The following is a 27,174-nucleotide window of genomic DNA, read 5'->3' as shown; positions in this document are numbered from 1 at the left end:
TAGCGTATTCCCTACCTTGTGCATCAAGTCTCTTGTCTGCATACACCTTGTATGTGAAGGCATGGCGCAGGGCGATGGCCGCAAAGAACATCTCCACACAAATGATGAAGTCCTGATACCCAGCAGCTACGGTGCCTTCACCCACGGACACGTTGGCAGAGTGGATTTTGGGGATGGCACCACATTTTTCCAGGATGGCCAAGAGCATCCCTGAATGGAGCAAGAGGTTCATGTAAGCGTGCAGAAAACATATTTGCGTATCAACTGCTAGGAATGGAAACAGCTGTCTGAGTATTCCTGACTGCAAAATCACTTACCGAGCCAAACCTTTTTTGTAGTTCCTGTGTTAACTCTCATTCACACTAACCTGTACTACAGAGAAAGGAGGAATAAACTAAACAAGTATGCTCAAGCAAAGAATGTTCAATTATTGACTCTTTTCTATGATCTACGGAACCAGCTGCTACAGGAAGCAATCAAGTCCAGAAGGGTAAAAAGCAGCCAGATATTTCTGTGAGCGATCTCAGCACCTCCATTAGAGCTAGAGCAAAAACTGAGGTAACGGAGCTTTTCACTTTAAGTATAAAGTTTACGACATACACTTGCAAGATGTTTCTCCGTGTGCATAACTAGGTGGCTGAGGAATTCCAGAGAAGGCAGAGAACATGTGACCAGACGGATCAAGATGATAAACTAGATAGCTTCTTAGTTTGCCTCTATGTAAGGAGGACAGGCCATACTCCAACAGCCTAAATTCCACCTAAGTTCTGACTCGATTAGACTTACTGAGTTGCACTTCAAAGACTAAGTAGGGCATCGAACAGGGAAATGCTCAGAGCCTATTAATAAGGAACACTAAGCTTACAGGGAACTTAGGCTTTCTGAATATGCCTCTGGATGCACCCTGGTATGTACATACTCTGAACGTGCTTTGGCTCAGTGATGGTTCTGTGACAGCATAGGATGCTTTCAGCCCGTGTGACACTTCACATGAAATCACGGATGTGCAATTAAAATTTGTTTTTTGGAGCACTAAAAATAAAAAGTCCTAAAAATTTCAGATGTGCCACTTCAGTCAATAAAATGGCAGCATGCAGATAAGATCTTGGCACCTTAATGCTTTACAATTGTTTCAGGAACGCAAAGGACTCTTCAGCCAAACAGCTGATTTTGCCAGGCAGATGTGTGCACGTACGTGCATGCAAAGGGATACTGAGGAGCAGAGAAACAAAGATAAAAATGAGCAAAAATAGAGCTTTCCCAGAGAAAAGCAACCCAAGACCATAAAACCAACCAAATTAACAAAAATTCAGAAAGACATCTTAGCTATTAATTAGCAGCTGCTCCACCAACTCTAATGTCTGAGCCCCTGCAGAGAGATCTTTGTGCCTACAAGGGGAAGGGGAAAGCAGCTCACCTTGCCAGAAGGACAGGAAGATGACAGACTTCACCATGAAGAACTTGAGGACTGGGCTATAGGGGCTGAGCAGCTCACGCGTGGCAAAGTAGAAAAGGAAGAGGGCATACAGCGCCAGGCTGACAGAGATGTTGTAGATGATCGTCACGTAGAGGTAGCCGCTGGTTACACTGAAGCAAGAGGATAGATGAATGCCTGGAACCTCAGGGTGATCCCGTCTTTCCCCTTGCCTCTGCCACTGGGGAGCAACAAGACTCCGCTTCCTTCCTACCTGCCCCCCACCCAGTCCCACTCCCTCCCCAAAACTCAGGTAGAGAAAAAATGAAACCAATAGGTTTACCCTGCCCTCTTTTCTCACATACATATTCAGCCTGTGTGTCCCCCCACCTTTTCCCATGGCTCAGCATGCACACAGACCATAAGCACAGCTAGGCAGAGAAGAGGAAGCTGAGGTCTGCATGCTAGACAAACTTACTCAAAGTCACCATCCTGGTACTTGCCAAAGGCCTGAAGGATGACTGTGCTGATCGCCATGAGGGGCTTCACCACACAAAACTGCAGGGTAGCCTACAGGAACGAGAGGCGGAATGAGAAGGCAAGCGGTACAAAGGCCAAGCTCCCAAACAAGCACCACAGCAGGATGTCCACTGGGACAGCTTAGTGGCGCAACGTAATCCAGCCCCACCAGGGAGTCTAGCCCTGCCGCTTGCTACTCATTTGTCCTTGAGGACTGCAGCTCCCAAGAGCAGATAGAGATTCAGAGGAAGCACGTGCGCTATCTACCTGTCCAGGATAGGAAGAAAAGCCTATAGGTTGCTATATAGTAGTATTGCTATATATAAAGCAACTGCTCAGCTGCTTTCTTCCAGAGTTGTTTCACAGACTGTGCTGCAACACATTTGTACCTAGTAACTGCATGAAAAAGTCCCACGCTGTGCTATGGTACAGAAATAGTAAGTTTATTTGTGATGTACCCAACCAAAAGCGATACCAGGGAAGGGAAGCAAACTCCAGTCCATACTTTCCATAAAGATAGGCAAGAAAGCTCCCTGGATAAGAGAGGAACCCAGCTCTCTCAGGAGGACTTTGACAACTGCCACTGTCAGCATATTAAGACATTTCGTGAACACTGTGATGTGTGCTGCCAGACAGAAGTTAGAGCTATCCTGTTGTCCACAGTGTAATCTTTACTGAATCTCTCCAAAGGCTCTGCGGAACTTGAGATCAGCTCTATCCATTCTGCCAGTAGGTACTATGGGTAATAAATCACTGCTCCTATCAGGATTCCTTCTCTCTCAAAGCTACACCAGGCTCCATCTTCCTGGAAAAAGAAAAGCCAAATTTCAACATCCTAAGAGAGCAAAAGGTTGTGAGAGAGCAAAACGTCACCCTTGTCTTCCTGAAGTAGGCTGGAAGAGCCTGGCCAGGTGCTGACCTGCATGCACAGGGGAGGGCCAAGTATGGAAAGAAGGCAAAACCAGAGAGGAGTAATTGCTTTGGATACGATGCAATTTGTTAGTGGTCATAAGACTTCGAGGAGATTAAAAACCCCAGCACAAGCCAGTTAGTGAGTCACTGTAAAGATGTGAACTGGAAAAGGTCAAGCTAATTGGTAAACAACTCTGTTCTCTGAGCTTCCTTTCCTTCCAACCTGGGGATGGCTTAACCATTTCCCTGCAAGCCAAACCACCATGTTTTATTTTTAGCCTCTTCCCCAGAAGATGCTAAGGCATAAGGGAAGCACATGGATGGTGTGTGACCCATCTGTGATGGTCACCAGACACAGACCCAGCAAGGAACCTCAGAGTGAGATATCTTTAAGAAAACAAATGGTCCTGATTTTACACCACAGCAGCCACCACACTACCTGACTGCCAGAGGACCACAGGCAACACAGGCAGACTGACTGACCCACAGCAGGCACCTACCCGAGAATGCCTCAGGGTTGGGAGAAGAGGGGGCGAGGATGGAAAGAAGGAATGGTTGTAACACAGACTCCTTCAGGATGGAAAGGACAGAAAAGAGAGAGGCAGTGGTGCTGCAAGGCAGCTGCACTACTGGAAACGTTGAGAACAGGAATGAAATAAGCAAGGTGCTCTTTTCAGCAGCTTCCTCTTCCTGATCATCATGATGGTGGCACCGCACAGATCAGCACTGAAATCTACTCTGCTGTTCTTTTGCACCTAACTGCTTGGGAATTTGCCTTGGAAGTTCTCACTTGCCAATCCTGGAAGCCTAGAAGTACCAGAAAACGAGTCTGGTGTCAAAGATCTCACTAAGGCAACACGAAATCTTGAGCCAAGAAGGACAGAAGCAGTTACACATCCCTTTGCAAAACATCTCCCTCATAGCCTCCACAGCAGAATTAGCGGTTTGTGAAGGGCAGGCCTGACTAGAACTGCTGTCAGGTCCCAGGAAAGCAAAAGCAGAATATCCACCTAAGCCAGAGCTACGACATGAGTTGAGGAAGCGCAGAAGTCAGCGCAATCCCCTAGAAAAAGGGTTTCTAGTCCTCATTGTTGTGAAAACTTTTGCAAACAGAGCTAAGCACAGCCAGTACGGAGACAATTGCCAGAGGCTCTGGGACAGCTGAACAAAACGTCTAAGGCAAATTATTTCTCCAGCACTTGTTCACCTTGATGGGGTGTTATGTCTACTTATGATGCGTTTAAAAGGTCAGTATTAAAATTAGGAGCTTAAAGAATAGCTAATGCTAATGGAATCAAATACAGGGCATATGAACGAAGCCCAAAAGAAACAGGAGAAGCAGCATTCTGGGAGTCACTTCAGAAATAAAGTATCAGGGAAGAAAAATGGAAAGCCATGAGTACCACAACATGGGACAGAGACAAATAAAAGAGAGAAAGAAAGATGTGGTCCTTTGAGAAAGGCCAATTATTCTGCACAGTTTAGCATTGGATATTACAATGAAGCTGCACTGTATCCTCGATGTTCTTGCATATTCCAAAAAACAGGAGATGGGGCATGATGTGGAAGAGAAGCCAGAGCAGATACGTAGTCCCAATGACTGGAAATACAATGAACTGAGCCCTTTCAAAGGACGAAACCTGCTTCATGCTGTCTCCAGAGAAACCTCACCTTTTATTTCAGCAAGTGAGCAAAGCCTCATAACTGCCATTTCATGGCAACCAGAGGTCACAACCACCTCAACTCCAGGGGCTAAAAGATGAGGGCTGCATAAAGGTTTAGATCTCTCTCCTTCCCTCCCCCTCAATGAAGCACAGACAGACATGCATGGTGAGCAATACTCGGTTCCTCCTACAAAACATTGTGTCATGCTTACCCTCCACCCACTCCTCAACTCCTAACCACAACAGCAGCACTGGGAATTCAAGAGGCTGTTACACAACTAGGGTGTCTGCAACAAATACAGGCATCAATTTCTTAAAGTTGGGACCTCCACATTCCTGAAAGGAAAGAGCAAATCAAAATCTCTTCCCAGGGCGAATGTCAGACCCAGGAGAGAAATTGGGCCTACTGCTAGGCTGTTCTGCTTTGGGAGTGAGTAGAAAATTTTAAGACCATTAAAAAAAAAAAAAAAAGTCTTCTCTCACCAGTCCACAGGCTGCTATCAAAACAATACTATAAACCTGCTCAAAGCAGCACTCTTTTCAGGAGTTCAGCAGGAAAAGACACCATTGCCACCTCCCACACATATGCACCTCATTTCTGGAGGATAGCAGAGTTTCTTCAGCCCATACCTGTTTGCAGAATCTCAGGAATCCAATAGAATAGGTCTTTCCCCACAGGCAGCAAGTCCCATATACACAGCTGGACCTGAAAGAGCCAGGGCAAAACGATCATATTCAGAGACAAGATTTGGGCTAGAGTGCAAGACTCCTACCCCAGCTCACCTACCCCTCCATAACAAGTCACAGGATTCTTGCTTCTTCCAGCCATGATTACAGTCAGTCATTTTCAGATACATGTTTAAAATAACATCTGGACTGCATACTCCAAGCTTTTTTTTTTTTTTTTTTTAAACTGACTAGCATAGGGAGAAACATTGATCCTGGAGGAAGCACACACAACTAACATTCACTGAAGACAGAGAAGATTTAAAGGAGGAGGAGAAGGGAAGAAGAAAAACAAAGGAGAAGGCAGGTGTCCAGAAAAGCTGTGAATCAAGCCCATCTTGCCTAAGAGGATGTGATCAGTCTGATCTGTCTCAGAGCAGGATATTGGTAGATCAACACTAGCCATCTTGCCGAGTTCCAGCAGACATTTGCCACCTGACATAGTTTTTAGAGGCAGGGATAGAGACATGGTAAATGGGCATGGAAGGATGAGAGTCATGCTGTAAGAAGGATAAGTACTCACTCAATTGGTTTCCCTCTGATCTCAGACATGATGGAGCTCTCCCCTCCCAGGTACTCATAGCAGAGGCTGAGAAAGTTGTATATTACAAAGGCTGCAAAGACATCAGAGCAAAATGACAAACAACTTCAAAACAGGTGGAAGGATCCAGAGTGCAGGGAACAGACCAAACATCAGCAGGGCCTGCTTATGCAGCTTCTTTCCTTCCAAAGCACTCCAGATTGTTTTCACTGCATTTATCTTTCTACCTCAGCATTTACAAGACTATCTGAAGTGGAGTTTGGCCAAGGTCCCAGCCTAATTCCACTATTCGCGCCAAAAGTATCACAGGACCATTTATGACTGTGGTCCGTGTCTGTTTTACTTGGCATCCGTAAGATGCCATTCTTTATAGAGCTCCTGCACATTATTCCAGGACCTTAAACTGGTACTAACTTAGATGAAAAAGTTCTCTTTGATCTGTCAACCATATCTTAGTGCCTCCTGCACCCCTTTGAGGCAATGAGCACAGAATCTTTCTGAAGCGATAGGTCTGCAGACTTAAGATCTGGAGAAACAGAGGGGTATTGCAAATCACGGAAGCTCTGTTTTTATGTGTGGTGGTGATTTTGGGGTGGGGGGTGGGGGGAAGGCTCCGTGTTTCATTTCCTCAGAAAGATGAAAGTTCCTGCATACTGAATAGCCTTCTCCTTGGGCTACCTCTGTTCTGCCTTCCACAGCAACTTGGTACAGATGAGGAAGAGCCTTCACAGACTGACCACTAATAGTCTCCCCTATTTCAATTCTATTCAAGGCCCAGTTTTGCTGATACAAATGTAGTAAGGTGAAGACACTGTGGGGAGGGCCCTTATCACAACTATAGACACATTTCCTTTTCAAGAGACCCAAACCCCGTAATTGTGCATGGAGTTAGTGTGCATACGCCTTGTCTACCACACTCTTGGCTTGTTAAACTTGCTGTTGGACCCTGATACAGCCCGTGAGGTTTCTAGGGCAAGGACTGTACTCCTAAGTTTCCTCATACAGCCTTGAGGCAAGATGATGGACTAGGTGACCCCCCTGAGGTCTCTTCCAACTTTATTTTCCATGATATTCCATAGCTGGACATTCCCTGGAAAGTCACTACCCAAATCCTGGTTTTGCTCCCTGGCATCGTCATGATACAAAGGCATGATAACTTGGGATGGAAACATAAGTCTCAAGGAACTTCGAAGTAAGAAAAAAGCCTAATGTACAGAACTGAGAACCTGACCTCACCAAGGAGCTAGTTATTAGACCCGAGCTCAATTTTCCCACGTGGATGAAGCACCACAGTCAGAGACAGACACCAACTTTAATTTGCTCCACAAGCATCCAAACTATGCCCTGGAAAAGAGGTACTCAACACTCCCCAAAACATTCACAGTCTTGCAACATCATATTAATGGCTTCTAGACATGCCTCGCTGGCAAGAATGCTACAGCACATAGAAGCAGGTATACTACAGTCTTTTATTTATATAATTGGAATATTGTTCTTCTGTCTGTAATCTTTGTTATTGAACAGAGTTAAGTATGTTCACACTGCATGATTCTGTGAAAGCTTTAATTAGGAAACATCAGACATGGAAAACTTATTTAAATAACTGCGGTAACCTCCTTTGCCTGCAGTTTTCTTGCAAGCTCTCTTAACTTAGCTGGCAACTCCTAGCACCCAGAGGCAGAAAAGTTGAGCTTTTCCTACTATCCTCCAGTGACCCTTGCCCTCTGATGTGGTCATTACAATACCAGCTGCCCATTCCACAAGCACTAGGAAAGAGATGACATCAGAGGAAGAAAACAAACAAACAAAACAAAAAAAAAAGAAAGGAGGGGGGGAAGGACACATCTGCCCCTACCTCTCCAAAATAAAAGAGTGCAAATTATCAAAGCTAACTGCACCAGCACAACAGCTCTTCTCCTCCCATTCCTGATCCATATTCATCAGATGTGCTCATGACATCACTGTAACAAGAAAAAAAAAAACCTACTTGTGTCAGTTACTGACTCAGGTTTGTACAGAAACAAAGTCATGTGAAAGAGCAGCACACAAACATGCACCTCCTAATACACACCATGAAGCAGAGCCCATAAATGTGAAAGTTGTGTCAGGCCAGTTATCAGAAGGGTGTTCTCCCCATTCTCTCTAATGGAGCTCCCCCCACCTCCCAACCTACAACCTCCCCAAAAAAGAAAGAACGGGTTGTCTGGTAAGCGAGGAAAGAACAAAGATGCTGTTTCAACATGATCCCCAGAAAAAGCAAAGGAGCCAATCTGCTAATCAAAGGTACTTTCACCTCCACCTGTAGTCTTTTTGCACAGCATGCATGCCGAGGAAGCTGGTGAACTTCAGAGTGTGGGCTGCCTCCAGAGCAGAAGTGCTGATGTTTGCAACTCCCTGAGCAAGGCAGAGGGATAATAGCTGTTGCTAGGAGATGAGTTTCACAGAGCAGCAGGCTTCTTGCTAGACCTACACACACGCGCAGGGTGGGGAGGGAGGGAAAAAAAACAGGCCCAAACAAAGATGCCTTCTGAATCACACGCGCGCACTTGCCATCTGCTGCTACATCTCAAAGCATTGTCATGGATGTGAAGAAGGGCCTGCTGCTCCCTTGAGCAGATTAACTTGTTCACATACTTAGGGCCACCTCTGCGCAATGCAGATCTCACTAAAACAACTGCACAAACAAGGCAATTTAACGAGGATGCGTTAGAAACCGTCCTCAGTTTGCCAGAGTGCAATCTCTCCTGCTGAGCGGGTCGAAAGCTCCTTTCTGGATGAGATCAGAAGTGAAGTTTCAATAGTGTTTACTGGAGAGTAACTGTTTCTCTCACACAAAACGCTAGTGGTATCATCTCTGGCAGATGACCAAAAGAAGCAATCGGGGACTCATCCTGAACATGGCATCCTCAATCCTGCAGGATTCCAAAGCACTCTATACGTCACCAACACTAACACACGGCAGCCATGCTATGCTGTGCCATCACGCAAGTGGCCACAGGATGGGATCAGAAGAATTATTCGCTAATAAACTGCACTGGGAAAACATGGGATAGAGCAAGCATCTGGTTGCTAAGTAAGTGCCGTTCCAAGAGCCAGGAGCTAACCAATACCTTGCTTTCAACATGCAGGTAGAATCCCATTTTTTGGCTTTATACCTTCTTGAAGCAAAGGACCCAAGGAAATCATAAGCTTTGTTTCTAGAGAACACAGAAGTGGAGGCTCGACATATCCTGTCGTACTCAGAGGTCAGCAAGAGAGATGGGGTCATTTTTCAGTCACTGAGAAAGCCACAGTCAACCAGACAGGCACACAGCAACGCTTCCTTTCAGCGGATGACAGAGAGGCTTGCTCCATGTTCCCAACCAGCAGCAAAATTTCTCTCTCTCATGATAGAGAGCTCCCCACCTCCTCCATCTTCTGTTCGACCCCTTCTTACCTTCATAGCAGTCCCGGACTGTGCCAAAGTAAACATAGTACTGGTCATTGGTGAAGAACAGGAGACTGAGCCACGAGTCGAAGGCGTAAATGGGCACAATGAAGAGGATTCGAACAATATAGCGCTGTTCATTTGGGCAGCTATAGCAGCGGAGGTGCATGTAGATCTGAGGGGAATGAAAAAGAAAGACCAAGATCAGTGGTATATTGAGCAGAGACTGGAAAGTCAACCAGGGACTTTCCAGGGACTGGAAAGTCAACAGGACTAGGAAAAACAAACGCCTCACTAAATCATCTCTTGATTGCCTCCAACAGCCTCAAGGTGATAAGCATCAAATCCCACTGTTATCTTATGGCATCCATATAGCATTCCTTAGTTTGCAGGGAGGGAGAAAGTGGAGGAGAAAGAAGCGCAGGCATTTCTAACCCAGCTTCTCACAGGTAGTTAATTTACTGTCATTATCATCACCTTCCTCATATTCTCTTGTTCATACTCTTTTTCCTAACATCAGTCCCAAATTTCTGCTATGCTGTTTCAAGTACCTAAGATCCTCAACACTGCAGGCTCTTTTTCTCTTAATGGTGAAGGAGCATGCACTTAAGTGCATGTTCACTGTAAACACTCCCCAGGCAGTTTTAGATACTTTCTAGACTTTCACCTGAAACAACCTAGAAGAGATCCTCCATATTTCCAAGAGCTGAGAAGCCAAAGCTTCTGCCTGCTAAAAAAACAGAAACAGCCATGCTCCACATTGGTGACAGCCCAGCCACGAAGCATCAGCCATCCAGAGAGCACCAGGCACATGCACTGGACTGTGCTCAAAGGAAACATGGCACCACAAAGGGTGTTTTGTCCAGCTGTCTGCGCACATATGCCAATTCCCCTAAGTCACTGGCTGAGGGGAGGAGCACAATGTCCCTACCCTACCCACTCTCACCATTCAGAGTTTGTTATCCATTACTAAATCCCACACCTAAGATGCTTTTTAACAGAATATCTACCTCCTGGGAAAGTTCTTTACCACAAGCATATCCTGAAGATGAGCACCAGTCCTGTAATGGCCTAATGATGCTGTGACAGCTTTGACTAGAGTTGCAGGTACGCTCCATTGGCCACTGAGCCAGCAGAGGGCACATTCTTCAGGGGCAAAGCCTCCTGAGAGCACCCTAATCAAGGCTTTTGCCTGGAATTAAAGCTGGAATTAATAACACCTAGTGTATTATATATGTGTCTCATGGCTGACTGATTTTGATGTCTGAAGTGGCAGAAGCACTGTTTGAAGCTTCACCCTGCATTTGGAGTGCTGTGCAGATTCTCTGGGGTCTAACAAAGCACATGCTGGTTAGACCAGCATCTCGCTTTTTCCTCCTAAAGGAGGGGGCTGTCCCTGTTCTTCATCTCTCCCAGCCTCTTGGCCAGGTCTGTTCAAAATCAACTAAAGGGCTCAAAACATTTCTGTCTCTTCTCCCTAACACAAGAGGGACTCACGAAAGCCTCATTTCATGAGGAAAACGGTCCAAAATAAACTAACAAACCTTAACAATATTTGTTCCTTGTGACAATCCCAGTCAATACGTCACCCAGCACAGGGATAGCTGACACCAGAGTTCAGATGACTCCAAGTTTTGCTTTTAGGATGTCACATGAGCCCTGCAATCTATGTGCCTAGGAGAGCACTTTAGACAGGAACTGTTGCCTTTTAACAGGACTACAGCATGTTTCAGCCGACACTGCCTCTCTGGCACTGACCCCCCTTGGTTTCTTCAGAGAAGGGCATTAATGCCTAACTGTGCAATGCTATACTGCGGAGGAAGGATTTCTTCCTATCCACAGTAGGTGATCAATTTGTGCTCTGAAACCGGAGGATCGACGACACCTGTAATTGTTACCCAAGACGGTATAACTGCAGGTGTTACTCTTACTCATCAGTGACTAATCCATTTTTGAACTTCACTGGTCCCTGTACTCCACCAAAAGGTTGTAGTTTTCTCAGTCCTAGTCACCACTCTGGAATCTATTGATCCACAGGTACAAAACACAGGTTGATAAATAACAGGGCTTGCATTTCTCCACCGTATTTTTCAGTTCACATGACAACTGCATGAGAGAGAGAGAGAGAGAGAGAGGCACAGAACAGGATGCAGGGTTTGACTTGTTCTGGCTCCCAGGACACCTGCCCCAGAAAGAGGGGAGGGGAGAAAAATTAAAATAAAACATTTCCTGCTACTCCTTTCCGCAGCAGAGTTCAGCCTGTAGAATCCACTGGCACAAAAGATCAAAGGAGGTATGTCAAACAACAGATGACCAGGATCATTTAGCTAACAGCTGACACAATAACAAAATAACACGATACAGCAAGACCTGAGAAAGAATGGCTTGAGATAAAGCACCTTCCCACAAACACTCAAGAGATGGCCAAATGTTTTACGCCTGCTAGCTTTAAAGATTTTGCTTCCTTTCCAGTTAGACTAAGCAACTAGTTTGAATCCACACAGAAAAAGGCCTTCAATGAAACATTGCCACTCTGATCAGCAGAGATTATATCTGAGACCCCAGAGAGGAGGTTGTGGTACCACTCCAGAGTCTGCAAACCACCATCTCACTCTGCTGTGTCTGGCAGAAATATGCCAGGGTATCATACATGTTCTTCCATGTGGGGAAAGGGGGAGGATGGGAAATACAGTTACATGGTTTTACCTGATGGCAGGTGATGAGCAAAGCTGTCCACACGAAGAAACCTGAGATGGCCTGAGCAGCGGTGGTCATGAGGAATATTGGCTGCTCCACAGCTGTGGGTCTGCCATCCTCCGGCATCCAGGAGAAGTTGGGAGCCACAGCTGGAGTGGTGGCAGTGGACCCCAGCCTGGGGGCTGCTGTGATGTCAGTCATCACTATCATGGTGCCTTTTGGTGTGAGATTCCACCTGGGATTGCTAAAAAAATACCCAAAAGCCAAGACCTGGTGAAGGAAGAGAAGCAAAAAGGGATAGAAATCAGCTGAAAGGACTCAAGTGCATAACATTAACATGCCTTTCACCTGACTGTTCAAGTGCTTTATGTTCAGAACCTGGATATGTCTGCCACTGTCACACCCTGTGGTACAACTAATCATACACTATTCAGGAACCTCTTCACTGCTCATAACATAGCCTCTGTGAGATCATGAAACATTGACACCACCATTGTCACCATCCTTCTGCAATAGAAGCATTTAAGGACAAGAAGAATACTGCATGCACCAGAGATCAGGGGAAGTATCTAAATCAACCATACTGGAAGATGGCCAGCACACCTGAGCTAACCACTCAACTCTCCACAAAAGCACTGGCTACTCCTCTATGTCCTGAAAAGCCAGAGTCTTAGTATTACAGTTTCATCTGAAAGACAGCAGGAAATCCTGTTCAAGCATGGAGCCAAGCATCCACCAGCCTTCAAGAGCCAAGTACCCACTGTTAGCACTGACCAGAGTAGGGCAGCACCAAAAGAGACATGCATCACAAAGTGCCATTGCGCAGCAAGGGAGAAAGCAAAGCACTCTTACTCCTCCAGCAAGCAATCCCTACCCTCTCCTCTTGTGCCACTTTGAAAACTGTACCCAGCTTTCTTTGGAAGCATATGTGCTGAAAGCTCTGCATGACAGAAAGGAGATCAGGAAAGCGATGCTTTCCCCAAACACCACAAGACATGGTACCCTTAGCCAGCCTCTCATTAATTCTACTAGCTTAGCATTGTTCTCTACATGAGGTGAATTTAATGAAATTCAAACATGTTTGGCTTTTAAAAGGTAGTTGACCCATGAAAACACACCCAGAACACAAAGATACACAAGATTTCAATACAGAGTGACTCTTGGTCCTTACCTAGATGAAAAGCTATTTTCATGCTATGGAACTAAACCTTAAAGGTCCAAGATTTAAAGCCACTATTATTTTCAGTTTGGTTGTAAAGAGGCTCCAACGCGATCTCTGAATTGGAGGAAGACGATGCACTTGATTCAAGATCACAAGCAGATGCTCAGTGGTTCTACCAACTAGACGAGCTGCTTCTGAGGAGGTCACACTAAAGACACAGCTATCAAGAGGACCAGCATAATATTGCTCCTTTCTGATAAACTCCTCAGTTTCTGGCATATCCTTTTTGTAAAAGCTCAATACATAGTTCTTACACAGACCTTTTAGATCGCTAGATGGAAAGGGCTTTACAAAGGCCAACAAACCATCACCCTCAATTTATAACTGCAGCAGGGAAGGACACCTGTCATTTATTGCCAGGTCATGGCAGAACATGAAACAGAACGTCAATCTGCAGATGAACTGTCCCAGCCTTGCTTCACCTGAAGTCAGAGCACAAAACGAGAAGGAGCCACCTAGTAAAACCAAAAGACCAGGAGCAAATCATTTCCACGTGCATGCTAAGGTAAAGTGTGCAAATGTTCTCTCCAGTACACCCTGTTCCAAACCACACGCTTGCACCAGTGGCAGGCAGCACCCTGATGTTCCTTATGACACGTTCCATCTCATTTCTCCTTTCTTCCACAGGGAAGGAGAACAAATGCAAGTCCTGGGAAATAACTGAGTTTGTTTAAGCAGATATTCTCTTACCACAGAGGGAGCTGCACAAGTGCTATGGACTAATTTAAAAAATAATTGTAAAACTTAGCTTTTTTTCCCCTTTTCTTTCCAGTCACTCACTTTCCAAAATATTCCTGCTGAGAGTTACAGGTTTTCTAGTGTACTGAAGGGCAATTCCTTTCCAGTCCTGATTGGTGAAGGAAATATAACCACTATGTCTTGAGTTTCAAAGCACACATGCACAGCCTAGATGCCATCTATACTGTAATGTCTACAGAAGTTTGGAGAGATGAAGGCTGGATGAAGATGCCACAAGGCAGTGAGAGACTTTTGCCATTTTGAGGAAGAAAAGGATTTTTATCCAAGCGAGTTCCGAAGTGACTGAACGCTCACACACAGTGCTGACAGTGCTTCCACTAAGCTCAGAAAGGGCACATCTAAAATGAAATCAGAGCAGATGCACCTGTGGTTAACCTAGCTCTAAATAAAGTCCAGCCAACTGCGATAATGCACATCCCAGTGCACTTTGGGAACTATGCAGGAAAGGAAGCTGCTAAGCCCTTTCTTAGTTTACAGGGGAACAGATCTCAACAGCCAGTAACAGGAAGGACGGGACCTGGAGCTCTGCTCTCCAGCTAATCAAACTGTACCAGTAGCACAGACCCAAATGCAACATTGATAACGTCAGCAGAATTGATGATCTGAAAGTGAAACCTTCTGTTTTTTTCTGCACCCCTCACTTTTAGAAGAAACTGAAACAGCAAAAAACAATCCACAAGCATTTTGATTTGGTAAGGGTTAAGCATTCAGAAGCAAGGACATTTACAAGTTCAAGCTGTATACATAACCTTAATACTGCCCCCTTGTGATTATACATGAACTGTCTTTAATTAAATGATTATGTATCATTTCACAGCTAATCCCCTTTAATTCACAGTCATTGAAACTAATAACTCTTTCCAGCACTGTGTTCTGAACCAAGATATTCAACCTTTCTTGACTGGGGGTCGTCTTGTCTCCCATCACCCCAACTCACCTCACCCGTGAGCATCCCATATTCCTCAGGGTTGCCCCTGCACTACCACTTTCTGCTCCTCACTCCTCACCAGAACAACTACACCACCTGCTTCTTTCACAGTAACCTCTCGCTCTGGCAAAGCTGGCCCTAAGCTATCCAGTCTAACCGCCCTCTGCACCTCTTACTGGCTAGCCAGCTTTCAGTGCCCTCATCAAAGCCCCCCTCAGTGTGCTTCTAATCCAGGTGTCCCCAGGGTCTCCTCCAGCGACTCTCCTCCTCCTGCCCATGCTGCTAGTGCAGCCACCAAGCTCATCCACCCTGAGCCAGCCCAGCACGGCCCAGGAAAGGCTGAAGGGACGAGGAGATGGCTGCATGGAACATATCCCAGCCTTTAGGCTCGCTCCCCTCCTCCCTGTTGGGTCAAAGTAAGGGTTACAGTCCTCACATTGCTACTAGAGAGCAGACAATGTTTTTTGTTGGGGGGTGGGAGTAGGGGAGGACAGACAGAAACATAGGCTGGGGAGACAAAAGGCATGAACACTCAGCCAAAGTATCATAGGGTGGGGCAGGTATCTTCCTTCCCTCCCGCACCTAGTCACTTGGCCTCACCACCGAACAATCTCCCCTTCTGCCGGTGTAGGGTCTGCAGCGTCATGCAGTGAGTGAATCAGAGCTAGGAAGGATAAAGGTTAAGAATAGGGGAGGGAAGCAAGGAAGAGACATTCAGTTTAGTTTTCAGCCAAATTCACTCTGCAATCCCATCTCTCTCGAGAGAGGGGGATCTGGGATTACAGGAGAACAGGATTGCTTCTTCTGAAAATGCCACCTGCATGAAAAGCTTGTGTGAAAGTGCAGCCATGGTCAGAGCAGGGGTTTCACAGGTTTTCCACGCAACCCTCCCATCTTGCTACTTTCCACACAAAGACAGTCTGAGCAGTCCGGTCCCCAGTTTGAGAATATCTGCTCTTCACATCAGAATAGTCAAGAAAAGACTGCATGAAAAGCATGGAACAAATATGCGCCAACAAAACTGATGATAAATTAAGTAACAGTAAAACACTAAGAAATATACAGGCCACCAAAACATACAGTTCATTTATCAGTCGCAAGCATCAACTTGCAGCTCATTCTCCTTCATAGTGAAGCATGAAGGAATACTGTACTCCCGATTCTTCAAAATTAACATATACCTTCCAGACCAATTATCCCTTCTAATTTCCCAAGCCACGTACACCATTAGTAAAATGACAGGAGTGCAAGCAGTGCACAAAATTATTACGAGGGACTACTGTATGCAAGAATCTGAAGTTGTAACAAGAAGTCTACACTGTATATACATTAAGAAATAAATATTTAAATATAAATATATTAGAGAAATAATTATTTAAATATTTACTTCTATTAAGAAATAAATAATAGCATAGATCAGTGGAGCCTTAACTGAGCGAGTGGATTTCAGCTTATTCACTATGACCAGCTCAGACTCTGTTGGCTCCCTTTTTTCCTTTGGAAAAAGAGAGCATCATGAACATAGGCTTTGGTAACTCTCTTTATAGACCACGTTTCCCAAATGCATCTTCCCCATTGTACAATGGGACTCAAGTCCAGCACACCATCAGAAACAGGCTCCCAGAAAATGTGGTGCCTGCGAATAAGTAACAGCAAACATGCTGCTTTGAGAGGCTACAAATTGAATAGCCTGGTGTAAGCAGCTTCCCTCATACGTGATGCAGCAGATGTGGGGGATTTCTGTTTGTCATTTTCAGGACTCCTTATGACCTACGGTCTCCTAACCAACTCACGCACTGAAGAGAAGCTGGCCACCTACCTCCATCACACCAGGCCAGTGCCCCTAATACATACCTTCCTACCTCCTCTCATATCCAGGGAAAAGCTCCTTACCCACATCCAAAAAGTTATCTCCTGCCCTCCTCTGAATCTTCCTTTCCTCACCTTTGCTACTACAGCTACGCAACAGCTTACCAACGGTTAGGCTGCTGGCTGTACTCTCTCTTAGCATGTACTCCTCCCAGACGTCTATGTTTACCTCTTGTTTCTTGCACATTTTAAGCTCTTTGGGACAATCATCTTTTTGTTCCCTGCCTGTACAATTCCCACTACTGTGGGATACCAATCCATGAAGAAGGCATTTCACATTACAATAAGGCAAATTAGGGGTATTTAGAAATCTAAATTACTAATGCAATGCAAAATAAACTAATTTAATGCAGAGCTCCTTACTCTTCTGGTCATATCCCATTTTCTCTGTCCATCTCTTTCACCTCTACCTCACTGCTTCCATTTCAAGGGAGAGTAAAGTTACATGCGCACTTCTTCTCGCTCTCTGGAACGCTCTCCTAAACGTCTCAAAGGAAATCACAGAATCACAGAATCGTTTAGGTTGGAAGGGACCTCTGGAGATGATCTAGTCCAACCTCCCTGCTCAAGCAGGGTCCTCTAGAACATATTGCCCAGGATCACATTCAGGTGGGTTTTGAATATCTCCAGCGAAGGAGACTCCACTACCTCTCTGGGCAACCTGTTCCAGGGCTCTGTCACCCTCCCAGGAAAGAAGTTTTTCCTCAGGTTCAGATGGAACTTCCTGTGGTTCAGTTTCTGCCCGTTGCCTCTTGTCCTGTCGCTGGGCACCACGGAGAAGAGGCTGGCCTCATCCTCTTGACACTCCCCCTTCAGATACTTGTACACGTTGATGAGATCGCCTCTCAATCTTCTCTTCTCCAGGCTGAACAGGCCCAGCTCTTGCAGTCTCCCAGCATTTCAACACTTCCAAATTTCACTCCTAACGTTCCCATCTCCAACTTACTACCTTGCTCCCCCCGGAGGTAACCTGCAACATAGCATGTCACAAACAGGACCGGGGAGTACATAGCCAGCGCACAGGCACTAAGCTTTAGAAACGGAACGCAGACACAAAAAAGCACACCCACGTTAATAAACCGGGCTTGCGGACGCAGACCTAGGTGTACTTCAGCATGGTTGCAGCAAACTCGGATCAGCTGTTACAATTCCTCTTCGTGGGTTATACAAATTTCAGACAGTGCTTAGGTCTGCGTTAGGGATATATACCTGGCAACTCTAAATGCAGAAGGCAGGGATGACCCCCGCACCTCCAACAAGTTGTAAAGGCGTTCCTGCCTAGACACCATTACAAGGGATACACGTTAGAGCAAGACAAGACATTGTACTGCTGCTAGGGCATTAGCTTAAACATCAACCTAGTACCAGCTTAAAATTATCTAACGGATCTTCTGAATGCACTTTAGGAGTATTAGGCTCTGCTTTAAATGCAAGGAGGAGGGGGGGAAAAAAAAAAGGCACGTGCTATTTATATCAAGACAGCTATCCTGACAAAAACCTAGTGATGCATAACACTGTCACTGAGATCCTTGACAGGGAAGGGGTAGCTACCTGCACAGGGATCAGTTCCGTTACAGACATCATACCAGTGCGGAGCTAACTGGGACATGCCGACATCACAGGAAAACACCAGTGCAGTAATTCTCTAACAGGAGCTGACTGTCATTCCCGTATCTTTTGCAAACAGTGGCCTTCTGTCTCCGACATTAACATGGCCGCTTCTTCCACCAAAAATACATTCAGAACTGTAAACAGAAGGGATTCTACATGAGCAAAAACAAAAAGAGAAACTTCATTTCTGGCCTGTGTGAACGCATGGAAAACGTTACCACTGAGGAGAAGTTATTTTTACATTAAGATAAACAAGCATAAACACATAATACTCATTCCTGGTGCCATAAAAGCAGCGTTAGAGGAGGGAAGGAGCGTTCAAGCTTGGTCCTTCAATCCCTAGGGGTACTCCTGAAGTCAGAGGCACGTATTTGATCGCACAGCCTAGTCATATCCCCACGCCAGTAAGAAAGGAGTGGGCTGCCTGCTCCGAGGAAGCCTCACTCTGTTACAAGGCAGTTGCATGCTGTTCACGACAGAGCGCTAACTCTGCCTTGATGTCAGGAGGAAGGAACAGTGACTGACACAATTCTGAAACAGTTCTCTGCCATCTGCAAATGCGATCTGTGTTTTTAAAATAGATCATCTCCTCTGAGGCTAAAGTATTTCATTTCTAAACTGCTGAGAGAGCAAAGAACGATACACAAAGCTATCCTGTGAAAGAGTCTTAGCAGCTAAGCCTCTTCTGTTGTACAAGATACGATCTAAGAAAGTACACGCAACCTGGCAATATAGTTCTCGTGGAAAGCTATGCGGCAAGAAACTTCCCCTCCTTAGGGCCTACTCCACACTTGGTTTCAAATCTCCATCATGCTTAACTTTGTTTCAGTTAAGACACCACAAAACCATTTTCCACTCCCCTCTTAGTTTTCTTCTCTCTCCAAGAATTTCTCCACAAAATCACCTTGGTCCTAAACTGAAAAGGACCGATGCGGAAGTGGTATGTGGTGGATGATTAACAGTTTGAATCTTCAACATCTATTACGATACAAGCAAGAGCTTCATATTAGTGAAAACAGGAGTTTTATGATTTTCAGAATGTCTCCTAAACTTGTAAGGAGTACAAAAACACACAATACAAAATGATTCGAGGTTTATTTTAGACTGCTGTTTTAATATAAGAACGCCTCAAACTGCCAACTGGGTCAGCTCCCTCCATCGTGCTAGATACAGTGCAAATTCATAATTGATTTAAGCTCTTTTAACCCCCCAAAGACACAGCATAACCAGTTGATCCGAGAAAAAGGTAGGAAGGAAGGATGAAGAGAGTCAGGACAAAATAACAACAGGATGCCACAGTGCAAGAGAGCCATTGGTGCAGCTCAAATCAGTGATAACAATACAAGAAAATCAAATGCTTTTAAATTTATTACTTCTTAAATTGCCTTTGGTCTCAGGGGTGGCATCTAGTTTAGTTAGCTGTGCAATATAAAAAGGTCCCAAAAGTGTATTTTAAGCTCTCCAAAAAAACATATCCAAAACAATCTGTGAGCTAAGTGGATGACCTGGCACCCAACTTTCATTAGTGCAACTCATTTACCTTTTGCAATCCATAACAGATAAAGCCTTTCTAACCTCAAGTCAGTGAAAGTCACCCCACATCACACATGTCATACACATTCACCCATATGGAAGACCAACATGAGTGAGCGTATTTACATGTGAGCAATACTGCGCTCAGCTAGAAGAAGGGCACTTAACTACAAGATTTACACAAACATGAAGCAACTGAACAGCAGCTGTCTGGAGCCACTGCACTTCATATCAACTTACTGCATAATTTCTCTCTGCACAGCAAATTCAGACCCAAACGCAGTTCTTCACAATGTTATTTCTCCAGAGGAGCAAATAGTCTGAATACTGAAGAGGTTTCATCCAGTTAACATTTCCCAAACAGCTGTCAGCACACACGGTAAAACAGGAGAAAAATATCACTGGGACATAAAAACAATGACTTGAGCATGAGAGGAGCAGGAAGACTATTCGCTCAGAAGAGGAAATGTAGAGGAGTAAGGCTTCTAGGACCAAACCGCAGGTAAAAGCACACACCCACTAAGCCACATTCAAGTGATGATCTGACGCCTACGCACACATAACAGCGTACTGTCCACACAAACAATTTAACCTTCAACAAGGCCATTCAACTTCTGTTCTCATTTCAAGGAAATTAAACTCTGAGAATACCACAAAAATCTTATCTACTTCCAACTCCTGTAGCAGACTTCTCCTCACCCCTGTTGCTAATCAACACACAGAGTCATAGTAAAAGAGAGATGTTTTCCACATCCTTTTAAAAACTCATGATCAACAATAAAACCCTTTTACCCTGAGCCGTGCACTCCTCTTTCCAGAGTTGTTTTCTGCTCTATTAATTTCTGTTGTCTCTTTGTACTCACATAGCCCTCCTCCTCCTATCCTCCACCTCTTTTTTCTTTTTGGTGGACTGACCCACATTGTAATAGGTCAACATCCAGCATCCAGTCCCTTTTTTGGAAGGGGACAGGAAAAAAAGAGAAAAGGGAGAGAGGAGAGGAGAAGGAATGCCCCCCAGCCTTCCAACCTCTCCTTTGAGAAGAGGATCAAACACACTTGGGCCATGCACTGTGTCCCTTTCCCGTATTCCCAGCAGCCCCTCCCCACACGAACCAGGCGAGCCCTCTGCTCCCAGGGGAGAAACACAGGAAGGCTACCAAGACGTTCTGCAAGGGGCAGAGGAGAAAGGGACAACAAGAAGGCGGCCGCGTCTTGTAAACGCTTGTGTCAGGCATGACAGAGGAAGTTTGTATTTAACTTTCCAAATTCTCAGGAACAAAGTCAAGGCAGAACTTATTCCATCACCACTCGCATTTATCCTTCCCTATTTCTGAGGGCAGAGACAGAGGAGACAAAAGTTTAAAAGCTGTCACGGGTATAAAGTTACTCTAAGAAGCAGCAGAAGTCAAAGCATGTAGCAAGATCGAAAGGCATTGGATTGTGGTGGTCACACATGAAGTCAGTCACTGGGTTCTTTTCATATTGGAGCATACGTTTCCACCCAACACCACGCAGACTCTATCAGATCAGATCCAAAATATAAATTTAGCAAGCAAACATGTCAGAAGAAGCCAGACATCACAAGCCTAGGCAAACGTGCAGTGATACATACGAGGGAGACGGCACATCTGACTTCCCCAGCAATGATTCTCTGATGCAAATATACAGCAGGGATAAGCGCCACAGAAGCAAAAACAGTGATTCGCAACATAGCACCCAAAGCCTAAAAAGCTATTACTCACCATGAAACCATTCTGTTATTGCTAAAGTAATATCTGACCTGTTTTGTGCTCAGGACATAAGACACATGCATCCTCTTGTTAATTCCCCAAATCACTGGGTCCTAATTTCATTAGTCCTGTTCAATACTGCCTCCTCCAATACTGTTCTTGTCCCTGGTTACGCCAGCAGGAAAAATAAAGATCTAACAGATGCAGGCTTCTAGAAGCAGAATTAGGAGCTTTGTAGTACTGGACTCCTGGAAGGGGAAGAGTTCCTTCCCACAAAAAAACGCCAAGCCTCAGATGCATCAGCATTACGCTTTTGCTAGTTAAAGAGTGAACCCAGGCACAGCACTTCCTTTACATAAAGGTTACCTCTGAAACCTCGGAGGCAGAAAGCGACTCTGGGAGAAGGAAACCACTCTCACCCTTGCTGGCTACAGCACAGCAACTGTAGACGACATCACTGGGAAAAACCTTATGCAGTCTCCTCTTCTGAAGGCTACTGAAGACACTGGGACAGGGGAAAGCCTGTCTGAAAGCCTTGCAGTCAGGAGAGCCTGGAGAGGGAAAGAGGTCACTCCAAGCCCCCATAGGGCAATAAGCTGCAAATAGTTTCAACCACCATCGAACACCCTCTCCTAGCAAAACTGGCACAAACAGGTAGGCAAGATGTGGTGAGCCACAAAGAGAAATATACTCTCTTCTAATCTCATTATGTGACTGGTTTGTCCAGGTTCCTTTCAAGTAACCTAGACAGAGGAGCAGCTGCTTACATTGCTGCTGCTTGAGCTCTATCTGTGCTGGAGAGGAACAACTGCAGGCTCCCAAGCAATCAACTCAGCAACCTCCAATAGCATCAATGTCATGTTTTTAAGACCTTGGGAGGGAAGAAAGGGCAGGCAAAGTCAGCTCTGAGGATATTATTTCATCTCATCCCCTTTTCAAAGCTTCACTGCTGCACTAGATAGCATCCTGCAGTCATTTTCTTTGCTGAACCACAGAGACCTTTTCTCCCCGCCCCTTTGCCACAGGTTTGATCAGAGGCCAGGTGTACAACACATCCAGGCAGAGGAACAGCTTTAGCTTGAAAACAAAAAGCTGAGACATTGACACCATCTCTCTGTGCTCCTGGTGACTCCCTATGATACAGCACCCTCAATTGGCTGATCCTTTCAGTATCATTAGATTCCCAGGCACTGTGACTATAAAACAATAAAAGCAATATCCAAAGACTTGAAAGGGTGGGGAGACAAATATCCAGGCACTGTACAGGTTAAAGGACACTCTGCTGCGGGTAGAGCACCGCAGTTATTTCCCTCTTCAAGTCTCCTGTAAATTACGCCCCTCAGGGGCTATAAAGGCCAATGTCACACCCAGCTACAGCAAGGTTCTTGGGCAGCTTGCCTATACGCGGCATTGTCCCCGGGCACAGTTTGCTCTGTTGCCTTCCCCGCCATTTTACTTGTACCGCAACAAACAAAAACCCAGTGGACACCGAGCTGATTATTTTAAAGACTACTACAAAGAACCTGTACGCCAGTCTCCTGCCTCTTCCTAGGAAAGGAAGGCACTCTGAGGCGAGACTCCCAGGGGGCAGCGGTAGCTGACTGCTTTAGCTGGCAGAATTTCACCTCCAAAACCTTCCCAGGGGATTGCTGCTCTGAAAATATATATCCCAAAAGTAGTCCACAAGAAAAAAAATGCTTTTGCAAAGGGTAAAATATGATAACGTTTGGACGGGAAGCCCCATTACTTTAGCTGAACATTTTAATCTATCTTACCACAGTTTCAAGTCAGAGACCTGAGTGTTTAGGTGTGGTTTAACACCTTGGCAGGAAGCTGCTTTTCTACCACAAGCAAGCAAACCCCAAAGAGTTTGGGAAGCAGTCTGAACAGTACACACACCACTTCAAACAAACAGGTGGGCAAATCAGCATGCACAAGCAAAACAGAACACTGCTCTCTCAAACACCCGAATTTTCCAGGAACTCAGAAAGTGTAATGCATTACAAGCTCTAAAAGGCAGAAAAGCTTCTGGCCCTAGCCCTGGATATTCAATATGCAGCAGCTTTTTACAAGGATAGCTAGCAGCAGTCGTGCACTAACAAACCTCTGTAGCACAGAGGTTAAGTGCAATTTCTCTCTGAGGCAGTGCTACAATCTTCATTCTGGAGACAGCCCAACCTGTCGATTCACCAGCGCTTTGTCATCAGCGTAGTTGTCTGAAAAGCATGCGAAAAGTAGCCACAGCAGCTGCCTTCAGAACTGACAAATCTGATTTTCAACTTAACATTTTACTTCAACTCTTTGTACGGTGTAACACTGGGGTCTCGAAGCAGCCAGGGCCAAACAATAAAAAGCTCTCAAACAATTTTCTGCTCCTATCAGCCATTGCTGGAAGAGTTCAAATATATCATCTGAGCTGCCAGAAACTGAAGCAGACACTTCTGCTAGGAGGAGGAGGAGGCAAAAGCCTATCTCCATCATTGCAAACATAAGCCAATTAAACACAGCCCCAGAACAGGAGGGAGGCGGGGTGAAGGGTAAGATCCATCACACAGAATTTAAAGGACTGTTGTCTTAATATGATTACTAAAAGTTTTAGTCAACTTTTAGCAGTAAAATTGGGTATGGAAAGGGACTGACATTTGGCAAAAAGAATGTTTTGAGAGTGATTTTAAATATGATTCTGGGGGGAACAAAAAAAAAAAAACTTCCTCTATTCAATGAGAAGAAAGGAAGTCCTAATCGCAAAACTGCACACCCCAAAAGTCCATCCCCCAGCCTGCTACCAGTTAACAGGCGAGCAAGCTGACAGAGAATAAGGCAGTTTTCTAGCAGGATTCTATCAAATCTTTAGAAGCGAATCATCTCAGAATGCTTTTATTATGCCAAACCACGAACCTTCCCCTTCCACCTTTTACACGTCCCAAAGAGACCGACAAATCCAAATATTCAAAAGACACCTGGGTGACTGAAGTGCTTTCTTCCCCTTGCCCCACATTTCCTAAACATAACCTGTTCAGCACCCTGAACTGACCTTAGGGACCGGAGCAGAATACAAAGAGCAACATCTTCCCACACCACCAAACTGATTAGAAATGCTGAATTCGGTAGCAGTGCTTTCTCCATCTTTTACAGCAAGACCAAATGACTTCTGCTTCGGATGTAGAGATAGCCACCTGCTGCATACACTCCCCTTAAGATTTACAGCACAACCACAATGATGGTATTAAGTACTTAGAAACTGCCCCACTAGACCAGAGCAGACATGCACCCCGTTTTCTTGTGGACAACGGGGCAAAAAAGCCTGAAGTAGGCCACTGTGCAATATCTTGACCATGCAAAAACTTCTCTCTAAAACCATATTGTTTAGTACTTAGCCCACATTCTAAAAGTGGGAGTTTTTTGGTTTTTTTTCCAAAACTACTGCACAAGTACAAGCCTTTAGCATAACAAATCTGAATAACATGAACCTTCCTACAGGCATCTCTGATGCCTGTTACAGAAACTGCTAAGCACTTGGACTTAAGGGTAATTTCTAGCAACACAAATTCTGTGGAACAGTGAAATTCTGTGTTAAAACAAGCCAAGCCCGTTATCAGGATGTATGCTTTATTACAATTTCACAGATTGCTCTCTTTTTGTTATAAGATAGAAATGTTTATTTATTGCCTATTCTTCCTGTTAACCCCCTCTCTCTCTCTTGATTGCATACCTTTTATTTTCTCGTTCAGCTGAGGTAAACGGTCTTCCCTCTGGGGAAGTTAGTCTATGGCTTCAACAATTAGTCCTGTTCAAGACCTTTATATGGCGAGAACATTTTCAGACTTTGCACAAGGAGGTTCCATCTTCAGTATTTCCTCTAGATTTCCCACTTCTCCTCCTCCCACTCTTTTGACAGCTTCACTGTGTTCCAAGAAGCTTTCACAGAGCTGTCCCTGAAATCACTTAGCTCCCTTTCCTGGATTACAATTCATAAAACCCAGCAACATATGCATTATTCCTAATTCCTCCTTCCACTACGTGTTGCAGTCACCAAGACTGAATTTTCCCTCACAGAGCAACTGAAACCTCAAACCACTGTGAGCATCCAAACAAGACTGATCGTAACTCACCTGCAGTAAGGAAGCGCTCAGGCTTAGTAGTATTTTCCTTACATACCACCACACGAGCACATACACACGCTGCCCAGCAGCCCCTGGGCAGAGCATGCAGCCTGAGCCAGGGAAGGCAAGGCGCACGCAGTGCTCTGTGCCCACCACCATGCTGAGCCACGCTGCGCTCTCCTCACCAGCTGTGTCCCCAGCCCAGCCCGGGCCCAGGCCCAAACCCACCTTTGCACAAAACCACACACAACTAATACTGCCGACGGGCACAACAGGGCACAGCTCAGCCTGCTACCCGCAAGTGAGCGACTGCTGTGCAGCACTGTGCGGTGCAGCACAGCATGCCTGGGGTGGTGGGGGCCACCATTGGGGGAAGGAGCGTGTGTTTGTGTGCGTTGGCGGGGGCGCACTGAGGGAAGGTGTATTTGGTAGGGGTGACTGCAGGGGACAAACTAGGGGAAATGTCGTGGGGGGGGGGGGGCACACCGGGGGAATGCAGAGGGTTGTGGGAGCCTTATCAAGGGCAATGTGGGAGGTGAGGTGGGGGAGCTTACCAGGGGAATGCGTGTGTGTGGAGGGAGATGTGGTGACTGCAGGGGGCCTTATCAAGGGAGCTGGGGGGGGGGGGGCCTTACTGGGGGAACGCGTGTGCACGTGGGGGGAGATGTGTGTGGCCTTATCAAGGGAGTTGGGGGGGCTCTTACCGGGGGAAATGTGTGCAGTGAGGCCTTACGGGGGGGGGGGGAGGGGGGGAATATGTGTGCAGGGGAGCGGGTTGCAAGGGCCTTACCGAGGGGGGGATGTGTGGGGGGGGGGAGGCGCCTTACTAGGGGAGATGGGTGTGTGGGCAGGGGGGCCTTATGAGGGGGAGGGGGGGCCTTAGCGGCTAGGATATGTGGGGCTGGGTCGTTGTGGGGGGCCGGTCGTTGTGGGGGGCCACGCTATGGGGCGCTGGGGGCCTCACCAGGGCTGGGGGGGAAGCGAGCAGGCACCCCAGCGCCCAGCCTGAGCCCTCCCCCACCCGGCCCCGCGGCCACCCTGCTCCCGCCGCCACGTCTTACCTCCCGCAGCCTCCCCGCGGGCGGGACGGGACGGGACGGGACGGGGCGGGGCGGGGCAGGACAAGACCCGACCCGGCCCGGCCCAGCCCAGCCCGACCCAGCCCGGCCCGGCGGGCCCTGCAGGGACCGGCGCTGGGGCGGGCGGCGCGCGCGGCCCTCAGGAGCCCATGGCGACGCCGCGCCCCCAGCCCGCCCTGCCCCCGCCGCTGCCGCGCGCCTGCGCCGCCCTCGCCCCGCCCCCGCCTCGCGGAGGGGCGGGGCGGCGGGAGTGGGGTGACGTAACCGGCGGTCTCTTAAAGGCGCCGCGCGGCGCTTTCCCCCCCCCCCCCCCCCAACGAGGGCCACCGCGGGGCGGGGGGGGGAAGGAGGGCGGCTGCCCCCCACGCGCGTCCGCGTCCCACGGGCCGGCAACCCACCTGCCCACGGGGCCTTGCATTGAGCAAGTAAAGGTCGCAGAG

At 46.5% G+C, this 27,174-nt stretch overlaps 1 protein-coding gene across 5 annotated transcripts in view; it reads right to left on the bottom strand.

The window, feature by feature from the left end:
* Positions 1 to 26,904, bottom strand: part of TMEM184B (transmembrane protein 184B) — a 32,214-nt gene extending 5,310 nt beyond the window's left edge. The window contains exons 1-8 of one of the 5 annotated variants that reach the window (XM_068942167.1): positions 26,717 to 26,904; positions 11,910 to 12,170; positions 9,213 to 9,378; positions 5,759 to 5,849; positions 5,140 to 5,215; positions 1,893 to 1,984; positions 1,418 to 1,587; positions 16 to 210 (exon numbers count right to left, since the gene is read on the bottom strand). In XM_068942167.1, the coding sequence (XP_068798268.1) occupies positions 16 to 210; positions 1,418 to 1,587; positions 1,893 to 1,984; positions 5,140 to 5,215; positions 5,759 to 5,849; positions 9,213 to 9,378; positions 11,910 to 12,110 (991 nt within the window). In that variant the 5' untranslated portion in view covers positions 12,111 to 12,170; positions 26,717 to 26,904. Of the gene's footprint in view, positions 1 to 15; positions 211 to 1,417; positions 1,588 to 1,892; positions 1,985 to 5,139; positions 5,216 to 5,758; positions 5,850 to 9,212; positions 9,379 to 11,909; positions 12,171 to 20,062; positions 20,278 to 21,602; positions 21,876 to 26,716 lie in introns of those variants that run through there. The other 4 variants (XM_068942178.1, XM_068942140.1, XM_068942147.1 and 1 more) reach the window with 4 other exon arrangements.
* Between the last annotated feature and the right edge of the window lie 270 nt (positions 26,905 to 27,174).

The sequence above is a fragment of the Struthio camelus genome, chromosome 1, assembly GCF_040807025.1.
Source record: "Struthio camelus isolate bStrCam1 chromosome 1, bStrCam1.hap1, whole genome shotgun sequence".
In the NCBI taxonomy this organism is placed as follows: domain Eukaryota; kingdom Metazoa; phylum Chordata; class Aves; order Struthioniformes; family Struthionidae; genus Struthio; species Struthio camelus.
This window is presented reverse-complemented; position numbering and strand designations above follow the sequence as displayed.